Source organism: Haemorhous mexicanus, chromosome 6, assembly GCF_027477595.1.
Source record: "Haemorhous mexicanus isolate bHaeMex1 chromosome 6, bHaeMex1.pri, whole genome shotgun sequence".
NCBI lineage: Eukaryota > Metazoa > Chordata > Aves > Passeriformes > Fringillidae > Haemorhous > Haemorhous mexicanus.
Genome location: NC_082346.1, coordinates 51,215,244 through 51,229,974, shown reverse-complemented (window position 1 = coordinate 51,229,974; position 14,731 = coordinate 51,215,244). Strand labels below are relative to the sequence as shown.

General features: G+C 39.5%; 1 protein-coding gene across 1 annotated transcript; it reads left to right on the top strand.

Annotated features, from left to right (window-relative positions):
• Positions 1-4,581: 4,581 nt before the first annotated feature.
• On the top strand, positions 4,582-12,918 carry LOC132329302 (alpha-1-antitrypsin-like). Its single transcript, XM_059850231.1, has 6 exons — positions 4,582-4,720; positions 7,536-7,579; positions 8,310-8,999; positions 9,444-9,714; positions 10,446-10,593; positions 11,329-12,918. Exons 3-6 carry the CDS (start codon positions 8,327-8,329, stop codon positions 11,533-11,535), a joined length of 1,299 nt encoding a protein of 432 aa, XP_059706214.1. The 5' UTR covers positions 4,582-4,720; positions 7,536-7,579; positions 8,310-8,326; the 3' UTR covers positions 11,536-12,918.
• The last annotated feature ends 1,813 nt before the right edge of the window (positions 12,919-14,731 follow it).

Genomic DNA, 14,731 nt, shown 5'->3' with positions numbered 1-14,731 from the left:
ACCTGGGAGCAGTTCCTGTGAGATCCTATCCAGATAAATCTCTGCACCAAGACTGATTAGAAGGTAGGATGGTGAGATTTTTATCAGAGCCACGAGATTTTTATCAGAGTGTGGTGGCAGAAAAACAGGTTGTTGGCCTGTTGCTAAAGGAAAAGAAGTTAGGAAAAATCCAGTGGTTGCTAGGACAGAGCAAAAGCTTTGGGAAATCACACACAGAGCAACTTCCTTCCCCATGAATCTCCCAGGCCTTTGGGTTTGAGATGGCAGGACAACAGCTGCATTGGTAGCTTCCCTACTGTCTGTGAAAAATGGCTGCTACTAGCAAAATATAAAATGGGATAGATACCTCTGAATGCTGGTTTGGGACTTATCTACCAAGCTGCGGGGCATGCCTGCAGTTTTCCTCCACATGAGCAACTTCATGCTCCAGACCATCAGGTTGACCTGAATTGTGGCACGGACCAGGGGTAGGAAGAGGAATCATCGTAAATCCCTCTGGAAGAAGGGGATGTGTAGGAGACAGGAAATCTTGTGTCAAACATGCACCAAAAGCAGAAAACTGCCTACAGTTCACAATATATGGGCACTGAACATACCTCGCTGATGTAACTCTCAGCACAGTTCTGATAATATTCTTTAGGAACTGGACAATTCTGGAAAGCTTGTGTAGGGAGATGGAGTATTTTTTCCTAATTCCAAGAAATTCTATCTTGGTTTACTTTGCATCATTAGTCCTTGCATCATTCTCTTGTCTTAATATGTGATAGGGAACCCTCTTTATTCTATTGAATATATCAGAATTCTGATAGACATAAATAACTAAAATTCTCATTTAGGGACTGTGTATTTAATCTGTGGTAAACACATGTGTTTTATTGTGCCTCTCATTCATCTGGAGATGTTTTTATTCCTCTACAATTCCTACTCATGCATTCTCTCAGCCTATGGGGCAGCTGGATCCAAACTAAGCCCTGAAAGAAAACTAGACTTTCTTTATAAGCTAAAGATTGTAACCTTTATAACCCAATCGACCTGACTTCCTGCAGTGACAATCAGCAGAAGGGATAATACAGCTTACAGTGAAGCCTGTGACCACCTATGATGAACATCCAACATGAATGGCCTGCTGTGGGTTTGTGAGCCATGATCTGACACACTCATGGGAAGTTATGAGGAATAGGACTTACCTAGAGAGAGTTTAACTCAGCTGAGAACCCCTGTGAGGGAAGATAGACCCACAGGGCTGGGTCCCTGGAAGGCAGCCTATCTGGGCCCCAGCAGACCCGAGCGCCAAACTTCTCCTGGCAGCCTATGAGCCATGTGAGAGACTGTAAGTTTGTTCTGTCTGACCTTGTTTATGGTCCAGTGGGACTCTGCTTGATGACAGGGTATCTTCTGTGAGTAACCCTGTTTGCTTTGCCACATGGCAGAGTCCATGTAGAATGTTGTTACAAAACATGAAGCAGTGGAATTGCAGGGCCACTGCAGTGTGTGTTTCTTTCAGCAGAAAGGAAAAGTGCTGATGATGCCAAAAGGCACAGAGCACTTGGGTTGTTACAGAAGCACCACTTGCTCACATAAACTCTGCTGTTCAGATGCTACCAGGACTTTCTTGTTCCCAGCTATGCAATTTGAGTCTCGGCCCTGGTATCTGGAATGCCTTGAATGAGCACATCCACCCTCTCCCAACAGTCATGTCATCTGCACAGCCTGTGATCACTGCTCTTATTGCAAGGAAGTGAGAATTTGGACAGGTTGCAAGCCAACCCCATTCTAAATGTTTCAGTAGATGCAGTGCAACAAAAGCTGCCTGTGTTTTCCTTGTGCTCACACTACTTCCAAGCAGATAATCACTAAGCTCTTAAAACCATATTGTGATAGTTCCCAGGCAGGGTGGGTTTTGAATGGGGATTCTGAGAACACAGCTACTCATCTTTGACGTGAGTCTTGGTAGTTTGGAGCATAGGAAAAAACCTCAAACAGAGTTAATCCCTAATCCAGCATTTAAATCATGTCTCCAAAGAACAGAGACACAAGGATTTCCAACCGCAGAAAAAGTGCAAGAGTAATACAAACATCCTTAAATGTGTGTTTCACTTGAAAACTCTAAACATTCACTACAGTGGGAGTTAGAACAAGTGCAAATTATCAAGAGCAAAAAAGCATGAAGACCACCATGGGCGATGTATCTCTGAGTCCTGTAACACACCCTTCAAATCTTCCCCATTCCTGGCTGGGTACTGCAGTGTGCCCTTACCTACATGGGACTGCTATCATTAGATGTAAAAACAGCGTATATATGGTATCATTCATTCCCTTTAAACTGTTAGCCACCACAGACTGATCTGGAAATATCCTTCATTAAGTTCCCAGTCCCAGGTATAACAGTGAATCCATTTTAAACAATCTGGTGATTGTACTTTCCTCAGACTAACAATTTTAAAGAAAACTATAACTCACCAATTTAATGTAAATGTCCTTGATCTGACTTACACCCTGGTGACACAAACTCCGCTGATGCTACTGCAAATTATTTTGGTGGTTTCTTGCAAAAAGGAATTTCAGTGATGAAAGTACAGCTCAGTTCTAGTGCTGGAGATTAATTTAGCACAAGTGAATAAATGTTATTTATATGGTTTTATTTCTCTATTTTTTGGTTGCATTCAGGTTTTTTTTCTATAAGCCATATGGAAAAAAAGACTTATTATTTATTACTGTTTTCAAATGATGAAGAATACAAGAATGTATTCTTCATCATTTGAAAACAGTTAACAGCAATGTGATTCTCATATGGAAGGTCTGAAGAAGATTGTGTGACTTGAGCAATTGTCTTATTAAGGAAAAGTTACTATATTGTTTACTATGTTTCATAAAGGATAAACAGACCACATGGAAGATGCTCTGATAGAGGAAGATGTTTGAAATGAAAAATCAAGATCACAGAATCATTAAGGCTGGAAAAGACCTCCAAGATTATTGACCTACCTGTTATAGTCACCATATAAGATGGCTGCAGCCAGGAAAGAACCTCATAGCAGGAGAAAACATCTGTACACAGAGATGAAAGATGTAATAGGTTCTAAAATGTGCATGAATTCTTAGTTTTGCTACTCTCACAGATGCAGATTCTCTAGTCATCAAAAAAGCCATACCATAACTTTCATATTCACAGAATGGTTACTGGAATTTATTTTCTGTTCCTCTACCTTTCAAGTGAGAGCTGTGTCTTGTGGTAAATCTTATAGGGAAATGAGCAATAGAATCACACAATAATTTTATTTTCTTTGAATATATTTATTCAGCTTGTTGATCTTCCTTCTGCTTCTTCACTAAGACCGACAATATTAATCTGTTGTACAATAACAAATGGTAGCACTTTACAAATTTTAGCCCTTATACTTTCCATCTGGCTTTGGAAGGAATAAATTTTAAGGGTAACTCCAAAATATCTACATAAGGGATTTTCCTAGTGCTTGATTAAGGCCATGTTTGCATCACAAAAATATAGAACGTAAGATATCAATTTAAATTTAATTTAACACCAAGAGCTTTCTCTGGGTAGACAATTAATTTCAAAATAAGAACTTTTATATTCTGGTGAACTTGTCACTCTGAAAGTTGTTTGCATAAGAAGGGCTCTTTTACACCAAGAGAAAAAGGTCCATAGGGCAAATTCCACTAGTAAAATGCAATTATTTCAGTATACCAGCTATAAGTGAGACCCTTGAAAGAAGCCAGTCTTTCAGTGTGATTCTTCTACATTGTCATCTTCAAGTAGAATTGTTATGCATGGAGCTTCCAGTTCTGGGGATTATAGGAAAAGGAGCCCTGTGCCACCATCTCCTGGTAAAGTAAAGGAATGGACATGACAAATTCTGACTCATTTTCAAACCAGAAACAGCAATATCTTTCTGGCCTATTATTGGGTTGATAGGGACTTTGATTTTCTTGCTAAGTTTTAGCTGCAGGTTTAGCAAAATGCTGCACTTGAACTGATTGCTGTCACACAGGATTGATGGTTTGGTGTTCTGGTGGTAGTACATACGCAGATCAGCTCAATAGTGGAAAAGAAAGCAAATTAAATATTAGAAATTACTGGGAAAGAAAAAAAGAGCAAATTGCATAGCAAATGATCTAAATCTCTGGGCCATCCACACATGGTCCTATAATAACAGAGGGATTAAATCTCCAGAAAAAATTTGTAAGGTTAATCTAAGGTCTGGAAGAGCTCCTGTTGGAGGTGAAAGATTTTCAGCCTTGAAAAGAGACAACTTAGCAGTCATAAAGAAGGAAAAACTTATTTGTGGCAGAGACTGGGCAAGGGGGGACTGTGTTCCATCATCACATCTGATGCCAGAGCTACAGATCATCATATGAAGCACGTAGGAGCCAAGTTCTATGCCAGTAAAAAGAGATGGCAAGGTAGGTGGAGTGGCACATTGCAGGGTGATGCTGTAATTCCAAAGGTGCACCAGCACACTGCTTGCTCCTCATGTATTCCTGACACAAATTTCTGATGATCAGTACCGCTTTTTTTTTTAACTCTATCTTTATCCACAATGCAGCCTACAAATCAAAAACTTCCAGGGTAGATATTGCATACACTCCTTTTCCATTTCATGTTGTGTCTGTCATATATTTCACAGGAGTAACCCCTGCTAAGCAACCCCTTTTTCAGGGATCCCAGACTGCTGGTGGACCAAGGAACGGCAGGACCAAGGTACAAATGTAGGATGCTTGATTGGAGGCAGATGGGAAATGGGGAGGAGTTGGGAATAGGAACTCATAGGACAGAGTATGGAGGTTCCTCCACTATAAGTTCATCTTCCATTGTAAATGCTTTTTTTGACACAAGGAAAAAGGGATTAAGTTTTGCAATCAAAATGCTGTGAGGATGATGAAGGGTGAAGCAATTTGTATTTATTCCTCATGCATGTCCTCCTGGTGTTGTCCTGAATGACAGACCTGGGCTGAGAGCACTTTTTCTGGAGAATATTTAGGACCAACCCAAAGAGACAGAATAAAAAAAGCCCTTAACGTCTCAACCATCTCTTGCACTGCCACCCGTAGGCTTTTCCTAGTGAGGGAAAATTTGCTAATATAATAGGAAAGGTTGGAAAATACCTGTGTTTACTTTGGTTAGATGGACAGACTCCCTATTAAGGGCTCCAGAAAGTAATGTGTTGTGTCCTTCCAGTACATTAGCACTCTCCGCAGAAAGTGTTCTCCATGCATGAGGAACAAGTGCAATTTGAATTTTTTCCTATTCTAATATTAAGTCATGTAAAAATATTTTAAACCTGAGTATCACTTTCAGATGTAAATAAAATTATAAAATTAACAAAAGTAAGACAAATAAGTTGATTAGGCAGTAAATAATCAGGCTGAGAGACATTAACTCTCTCAGGCATTTTGTCATCAGAAAAGAAAATGCCCATTTACATTACTTCATACCATGATGGAAAAGAGCACCCTAATTTTTACTAACTTTTAGAAAAAAAAGTTTAAAACAATTGCACATAAAATATATCAAATGTGTAATTCTTCAAAGTTCTTAAAAATGTTTTAAGGTTATTATTTACATATTATCATATTATTTATATATTATCATATGTCAAATCATATTATTTATATGTTACCAAAATATCACAAGAAATTTGAGATAGTATTTTTTTTCAGTTCAAATCATAATGTATTAATTATGCCACATATTATTAGCTACAGGTTCTGTTCATATTTAACAAAGGTAGTGATTCTCTTTAGCAGAACTACTCACACACTGCTACGACTAGAATTAGTAACAATCAGTTATCATATTCCGAAACAATTCCCAGGGCCTTTGTTTCTTTTTCCATTTGAATTGTTCTCAGAGGGCAACCCAAGTTTCCTGTCTGCCAGACGCGTGCATGTATTATTCCATTAACACATCACACTTACTGGATGATCTTTTTCCACTCCTAGGAATACTTAGAGGTGTGTGCATTCACATACATGTCTTTCACACACGTACAGTTATTCACACAAAATTATCTACACGTCACACAAGTAGTTTTATATTTTATTTGATCTTTAAGCAGAAGACCCTCAGAAGGAAAGCTGTGAATTGCCTTTCCCCTCACTTTCTCACCAACCTCTTGCAGCCCACATATGAGCCAAGTGGATGACTTGGGTCTGATGGTCTCAAGTAGAATGGTTTGAGGGTCTTGTAACCAGATCAAGTGATCAGGTGTTCCAGTGCCTAGGTCAGTGTGCAAAAAGATTAACACTGCTGAATTCAAAAAGAAAAGGGTATGCCCTGTCCTGTTTTGCTGCTTGACTGTGCAGCCATATAAAACAACCACAGGACAAGAGCCTTGATTTGAGATTAAGGGGATGAAAATCCAGTTCCCATTCCAGCATTGCCTTCAGCTTCCTAAGTGCAGCTCCCCATCAGTGTGCTCTCATTCAGAGATGTTTAACACCTCATGTGGGGCATTTCAATATCTGACATAGTCTGGGGCTCCTCCTCAGAAACCAAATGCCTGGGAACTTGCAGAGGGGGACATGTTGGCAACTAGATCTGTTTTAAAAAGTTTATTTTCTGCCTTAGTTTCTCCTTCTGTGACTTGTTCATGTATTATATTCAACCCTGAATATCATCTAGTGATGCCAGTATGTCTTCTTTAGTACTGGATGAAAGATGAATTGGCAGCCTGTTCTGTGTCCTCTTGGTGTCCATTTCAGCTGCATATAATGCAGAAAATGAACCAGAGGAAACAAGATGTCTGTTTCTGACCACACATTTCTCTTTGCAGTCAGTGCTGCTTCTTAGCAGTAGTGGTTTTGTTGTGTATTTTCTACAAAGCCAGGTGAAAACTCTTCCCCAGTTCCCCAAATATGCAGTCACAGGGGATGGCCAACAGCAATGAGTAATCAACTTCATTGGTTGTAAATGTCTCACTAGAGTGATAATGTCACATGTTATTCTCCTAAGAAACTTACAGAATGTTCACCAATCACACACAATCTGCTCTGCATAAGAAATTCCACAAAACCATCAAACATGATGTTGAAAGTTGTGATTGAGGTATATAGTAAGGACGAGGACTTTCTAAATCCAAACCCTGTTTTGAAATCCTGCCAGAGAGGTTGTGGCTCCGGCAGTGCCCCAGGATGAACCAAAGAGGGCGTTCTGGCAGGGACGCTGTGATCCTTTGTGAGTGGTGCTGGCTCAGACAGACCCAAGCAAAGGGTGGCCCTCACACCAAGTCACAGCTTTCAGCTCCAGACATGAAAGGTATGGCTGTGGCTCTCTTGCCAAACACCCATAGCAGCAGGTGCTTCCTGTCAATCTGCAAGCATGGAAGCAACAAGATAGAGATACAGTCTCTGCTCCATTCCTTCTTGTCTGCAGCCCCATCACCCAGCATTTGTCTGGGTTGGAAAAATTGTCCAAAATAGCCAATGTCATTACTGCTTGTCATGCATCCTCTCTGGCAACTTTTATTTGAACTAATTAATGATTAACGGAGTGCCCTGATTAACTCTGTTTGAAGGTACTGAAGAGAAGAATGAGCAGACAAGACCAGACTGTAGCATTGTAAGTACCCTTTTAGTTTTCCTTTGGATCTCTTACACTTCATTTTGAGGGGTTCATTGCCTGGGAGTGGTGCCTTTGTACATGTAAATAGAGAATATACTTCTTATTAAAAAATCAATAAATTTCAAAAGCCAGAAAGAGCAGATACTGAAGAAGATACGGCACATAATAAAATAAAAATTTGTTTGGAAACAAGAGAAATCACTATAGACTTTTATACCACAAAGACCAGTCATCTAGTCTTTCCCCTTTGAAGAAAATATAAGAGTATTTTGTAATTTTGGTTGAGGATATTATGATCTATGCATATATCACATTTGTGTTTAATACAGATTAAATTCTCTAATTATTTGATGAATTGAGGGAGGCTAACAGAGCTGCAGTAACCTTCATGCAGTACTGAGTACAAAACCAACTTATACCAGTTCTCTTGGGAAAAGGTCATAAGCTTCCAGTTATTTACAAATTTTAAAAGAATATGCTAATATTAAAGTAAATAAACTTTTAAAAGTTTCAAATTACCTCTTTTAAAAGAGAACTAGACTATACATATAAATAGTGGAGGTGTATTCTTTCCAGAGAACACCGGGATGCATCAGAAATGGAATTATAAGTGTGGGGGACTTGGGAGAACAGGTGTGTTCTGAGAGCATCATTTTGCTTTACTGGAGGACACAATATGAACAAATTAGTTTCCATGACGTGTTTTGCATGTCTATTTCTTTTGCAGAAACAGCTGAAAGCAAAATGAAGACCACTTTCTCCTTGTGTTTATTGCTAGTTGGTTTGCATACTGTTGCCCTGCGTCATCAGCATCCTCGCTACCGTAATAAGCAGGATGATGCTAAAGAGACATATTATCCAGGACTTAATTCTCAGTGGGAAAAAGCTTCTCCACTTAAGAACAAAACCTTTGTCAAACTAGTTTTCAGCAATGCTGACTTTGCATTTTCCTTTTACAAGCTGGCTGCATCTGAAGCAATGGACAAAAATATTTTCTTTTCACCCATAAGCATCTCTGCTTCCTTTGCAATGCTGGCACTTGGTGCCAAGGCTGTGACGCTGACACAGATTTTGGAAGGGCTTGCCTTTAACCTGAAAAAGACTCAGGAGCAGGAAATACATGAAGGTTTTTGCCAACTCCTCCACATGCTGAACCGTTCAGATAGTGAGTTCCAGCTGAGCCTGGGCAATGCCCTTTTTATAGAAGAGACACTAAAACCACTGCAGAAGTTCTTTGATGATGTCAAAAGCTTTTATGAATCTGAAGTATTTTCTACTGACTTTAACAACTCTGTTGGTGCTGAGAGTCAGATCAACAGTTATATTGAGGAAAAGACAAATGGGAAAATAGTTAAACTAGTGGAAAATCTTGATCCTCTGACCGCAATGGTTCTCGTTAACTATGTCTTCTTTAAAGGTAAGATATATCAAAGGGTGCAAAGATAATGCTTATTACAGAGAATGAAAAGAGAAAAAAATTAAATATTTTAAATAGAGGAAATCATGTTCAATATCTGGAAGGTATAGCTATAAAGCCATGGATATTTGTTGCCAGTAAAAATATGTCCTCACCTGCTTTAATGAAGTTTTAAATCAAATATCATTATTGAATTTGGTTAATTTTGTCATGTGATCACAGACTTATGCTGCAGTGAAAGATGGTGTTTTCAGTATTATCTGTCTGTAATTGTCTTTAAGCACCTAAAAATACATATATACAATGCTGCAACACCTGAGGATGCAGTAATTTGAAAAGGATATTTACTCTAATGAAAGGAAGGCTGTGGAACTAGGTCCTGTTTTATTCACTGTGACCATTCCTCTTTGAATTCCACTGAATACATTTTCTTTTTGTCATAAGCCCATTGGGAGAAACCCTTCAGTACGGCACAGACAAAACAGGAGGACTTTTTTGTGGATGAGAAAACATCTGTGAAAGTTGACATGATGTATCGAAAGGGTTACTACAGAAATTACTTTGATGAAGAGCTGTCCTGTTGGCTGGTTCAGATTCCTTACAATGGAGATGTTGCAGCATTATTTGTTCTGCCTGATGAAGGGAAGATGAAGCAGGTAGAAGATGCCCTCTTGAAAAGAACTGTAACTAAATGGGAGAAGTCCCTCCAAGACAGGTAAGATTTTTTGCAAAGGTGAGAGGTGACCATGTTACAGACTAGTTGTGTTTATCTCACCTAGACAAAACATTAAAGGGCAGGTTATTTGACTGAAGTCTATACATTTAATGTATAGACGACTCTATGATGGACTTCCCTTTTCTTAGCTGGAAAATAAAAATGAAAAAGAGCTATGGCTAGTGAACAAAGAGGTCATTGAGCTTGGGATTCATCTTGGGTTAAGTTCCTGGTTCAACCAATAATTACACAGCACCATGATGAGGCCAACAGACCTTTGTTTCATACAAGCACAGGGAAACTAGGATGGAGTAGCTGTTGGGTGTTATGCTGAGGGCATTCTGTGTAAAAGTGGATTAATTCACCATTACTGCAGCTATTTCTGTGGTGGCCAAGGCCCTCCTGTGTATTTGAACAGACTTAGGTCAGCTAGCTACAATCTTTTGAAAAAGCCCTCCTACCTGTCAGTAGTAGCTCTGTTTGCCACTGAGTTGGTATAGCTGTGTCTTCCACCCCACTCCTCAAACCCCACTGCAGAGGCAGGAGCTAGCACAGACTTATCCTGTTCCAACCCTCCTCATGAAGTAGCTAACCTGATCAGAAGTGCTATCTGAACCCTGAGTGAAGACTGTAAATATTTACAAAAACAAATGTGAAGTGTCAATATACTGAAGTCATTGAGGAGTGTTGCCTAGATGATGATTTGTCCCTGTTTGTGTTGTTTGTTACAGAAAAATACATCTGCATATTCCAAAATTTTCTATTTCTGGTACCTATGATGTGAAAAATATAGTTAAACAGATGGGTATGGTCAATCTGTTTACTGAACAAGCTGATCTCTCAGGGATTACTGAGGAGCCTGGACTGATGGTTTCAAAAGTAAGTCAGCATGTGAAAACAACCACAGGATTTGCCTGTTCCTAGGAATCTAACAATAATATTCCATGAAAAGCTTATCCCAGTCTCTCTGAAGCATCACTCATTCATCAACAGCTGCCAGTCTGGAAGCAAAGAAAGCCCTGTCTTTCATAAAACTGAAGCCAAACATGCTTACAAGGGGTTAGAAAGGCATGGTTGGAGGATGAGGATGAAAACATACATATAATTAAATGTTCTTTTGGCTACTAAACGAAATTATCTAAATGTAGAGCATTAGCTTTGGTAAAATTTCTTCTAATTCTTCCTACACAGGGTGAAGGACTGTTATTCCTGCCCTTCTAGTGTTCTCAAAAAGTTATTTTTTTCAGCTAGATGACAGGGTAAATTCACAATAATACATGAAGCTGCCAAAGACAAAATTGAGTCTCGGCTAAATTACCAGGTTTGTTTGCTTCCAGAATTTCTTGTCATCAGTCATCTTGAGTGCTCTTTGGCTGCCTGCAGTTTGAGGGTTACTCTCTGCACAAGCAGTGAAGGAGGAAGGCTTGAGTGGTGTGATGGCTGCTGGTGCTGCAGTGGGAACGGGATCAACCAGTGATGACCTTCCCAAAAGATGCTGCTGCTCAGTCTTGCTGCAGGCAGGGCTCCCTTTGGCTGGCCAAAGCGAAGAGGGTGGCAGGCTGCTCTCTTCTTGCTGGATTGTCAGCTGGAGGCTGTTTCCTTTGTCCCTTGCAGGTGATCCACAGAGCTGTGCTGAGTGTCCATGAGAACGGCACTGAGGCGGCCGGGGCCACGGTGAAGGAGATTACCTGGAGATCTGGGGATTTTCCTCGCCCGCCTCGGGTCAGATTCAACAGACCATTCCTCCTGCTGATTCTGGATAAGTTCACCCACACTGTCCTCTTCATTGGGAAAATTGTAAACCCTCAGAAAAATGACTGATTGACGAAACATATGCACGTCACTGGTTAAATTCCTGTGTGATCCAGTGAAACACTTATGTATGCATACCACCCTGTGCTAGTCCTCATCTTTCAACCATTACCCTTAGAAACCTTATTAATCCCTTACAACACTAAAACTATTTTTCCTTGTCCAAGACTCACTAGGATTTCCCACAGCCTACACCTGAATATAGCATGCAGTGTTAATGAAATACAAGTCACTTTTCACCAGTTTTGTAAGAAGCCCTTTCTGATGTGCTCCTGTGGGGTATTCAGTTGGTTCAAAGTCTCAGTTGATGTAGGTATTGCTGTACAGTCACAGGCTGTGCATGTGAAAGGAGAAACAGGAAAAATGAGGTGCAAGTTGTAAGTCCTGTCTGTGTAATCCACTAACCCTTGATGAATACACTTAGATAACGATTTCTTTAATATTGGAGTGAATTTTCATTAATTTCCTTATGTTTTGTAAGCAAACATGGCATGAAACTGCAGTATCGGTGACTGAGACGTTGGAGGACACCACCAATGTAAAGGGCTGATGAGTGCAGCTGGTTTAGCTTCCCTTCCTTGGTCTCCTACTCAGCAGAAGCCTTCTGCCTGGAGACAAGAAGGCTGCTTTGCTGTACAGATAATTTAAATTCTACTAAGGAAGGAATGCATAGCAGAAGAAGGACTTTTGATTTATCCTACGAATATATCGATTGTTGCTAATGCCTTGAGATAAAAGCCTGATGGAGTAGTCCATGACATAACATCGCTTTTCTTTTCATAGATTTGTTGTCACTGTCATTTCTTGTTTCTACTGACACCGCCTTCGGTATTCACTTTCCAGCTAGACTTGACAGATTGTCGTAGAAAAAAGGAGGAATGCAAATTATAACTCCAGAAAGTTTGCACTTCCTCAGTAGGAACTGCAGAGCTTTCCTAGGTACTGTTAACTTGGTTTAAGCTATCATAAAAACACAAGAAAAATACAGAAAATATTTCAGAAGTCACTTTTCTAAATGATAGCAGTGAGCATCTATACTCTACCGTTATAGAGTAAAAGCAGTCTGGGAATCGACATTTGTACCTTTTCTAACCTTAAGGTTCCTTGAATCCAGCTGGGCTAGATAATTGCATGGCTATGAAAGAAACATAACTTCACTTACAAAGCAGTAAATATTTAAATTATTTTATTATCTATTGCTTTAGTATTTAAATCAACATCTTTAGTGCATCTTATTAAAATATAGAAAGCCAAAGAAAGCATGCAAATTATAGATTGAATAAATCTTTTGTTACAGAATATCTCAAACTGGTAGAAAAAAATTATAAATGACAACGTTTAAGACCTTAGTTTCTTAAGATGCCTGTGGTGAATAAAAAAACAAAAAACTGTCGTGAATATTTCTAAAACATAATTCTTTTTTTGGTTTGGGGATCTTTATTTTCTTTCACATTAAACCGGTGTCATCAATATGACTAAATTGTAGTTCAAGAATACCAATAAGGAATAGAAAAAACATTCCATGTCTATCTGCAGATAGGTAACACTTGATACTCAATTTTAAAGTCCTCCTCAAAATCACATAAATCAATGACAAAAGTTTCTTACTCATAACTGTACTTAGTATGTTCCATATTTAGTAACAAATAGTTGGCTTCATGCCTCTAAACATGTATCAGGACTTGGTCTAGGTGAAATACAGATAAATTTATTCTACAAAAGATCATGTAAAACTTCTTGCCAAATCTCGGGGCTAACTCAGGATGAATTGTCAAAGTCCAGCTTTGCAATGACAAATAACTCTGTAGGCAAATATTAAGAGACTGTGTTTGCTGTTCATCATGGACCTCAGATCAATAGTCTCTGTTTGTTAGTAGGAAAAAATATCTGAGTGCTATTTTGCCAACCTCATCTTATTTTGAGAAGTAACCTTGCCTCTTAAATCATTTGAAAGTGGATAGGCAAAAATGAAGCTGATTTAAGAACTGGATGACCAGAAAACATCTTGTTAAGGAACCATCTTCAGACAGGTGTAGGAACCATACATGTCTTGCCTCGGTTTTCTTTCTATTTTGGCAAAAAACAGGGCATGCCTTTCACTGCAAATGTGCGGCAAATTTGTGTACTAAATAATGAGCCCAGAAGGATTGCACAACCCCCACAAAAATGTCACCATTTAGGTTGTCACAAACCCAATGCAGTCATGGTTTGCTCAAGAGAGGGTTTCTTCTTTCAGTCTGCTTCTTTTTTGCTTCTTTTTCCATGGGTTTTTGTTTCTTGGTTGGATCTCTGGCTGTGAGTATTGTGACCAAGAAACCTCAGAGTAGCCAGGGAAGGACTTTCATCCTAGCTAGTCAAGAGCTGCTGCTGCTGCATGCAAGTACTGTGATGGGCCACTTCAGTGCAGGGGCACTGCTGGAGGCTGGAGCTGGTGTGATGTGCCACATGAGGGACAAAGTGCAAAGGACATCTTCTAATGCAGCCTGCATTGGTGTCTACACACAGATGGGATGTGGGAGTGCATGCAACCATGCCACGCACAGGCTGCAGCCTCAGCACTATCTGTGCAGACCCTGGGGGAAACCAGGGAGGGGATGGATCAAAGCAGTCTCTGTGAAGGCTAAAAACAGTCTTCTCTTGTAGGTTAACAGCCATAGAAAAAAGAATTGCCAACATGGCAGAAACTTTGGAACGGCACACATTGAAATAAGGAGAAAAGGAAAGCAAGCAGCGTGGAAATAGCAATAAACTGTATTTGTTGTCATGTTTAGGAACCAGAAGGGAAACAAAGGCTAAAAATGTAAGTGAGGAGCTCAGAAACCCAGGCTAACCCATGGTGGAGGTAGATTTAACTGTTATCTACAAATTATGTGAAATTCAACAGACACTGGAAGAAAACCAGAGGCAATTTTGAATAGTGTTAAAGATAATAAAAGAACAAGCAAAATCAGGAAACTGTATATTGCTGTGGAGTCAGAGAGAGAAATAGTACGCTTGAGGTATAAAAGAAAATTACATATTTCCAACAGCCAGTGGTTAGTGCCAGTGCACAGGTCTGTCATTGCTCCCAGTATTATACAGCACCCACTAGGGAGAATCTAAAAGCACATAACAGAAGCAACAGCCTTAAATGTCATGGGCTGAAAACAAATTTCATATTCTGCTGGAAAGACCAACTACTGCTCTTTTAAATGCACAAAATAAG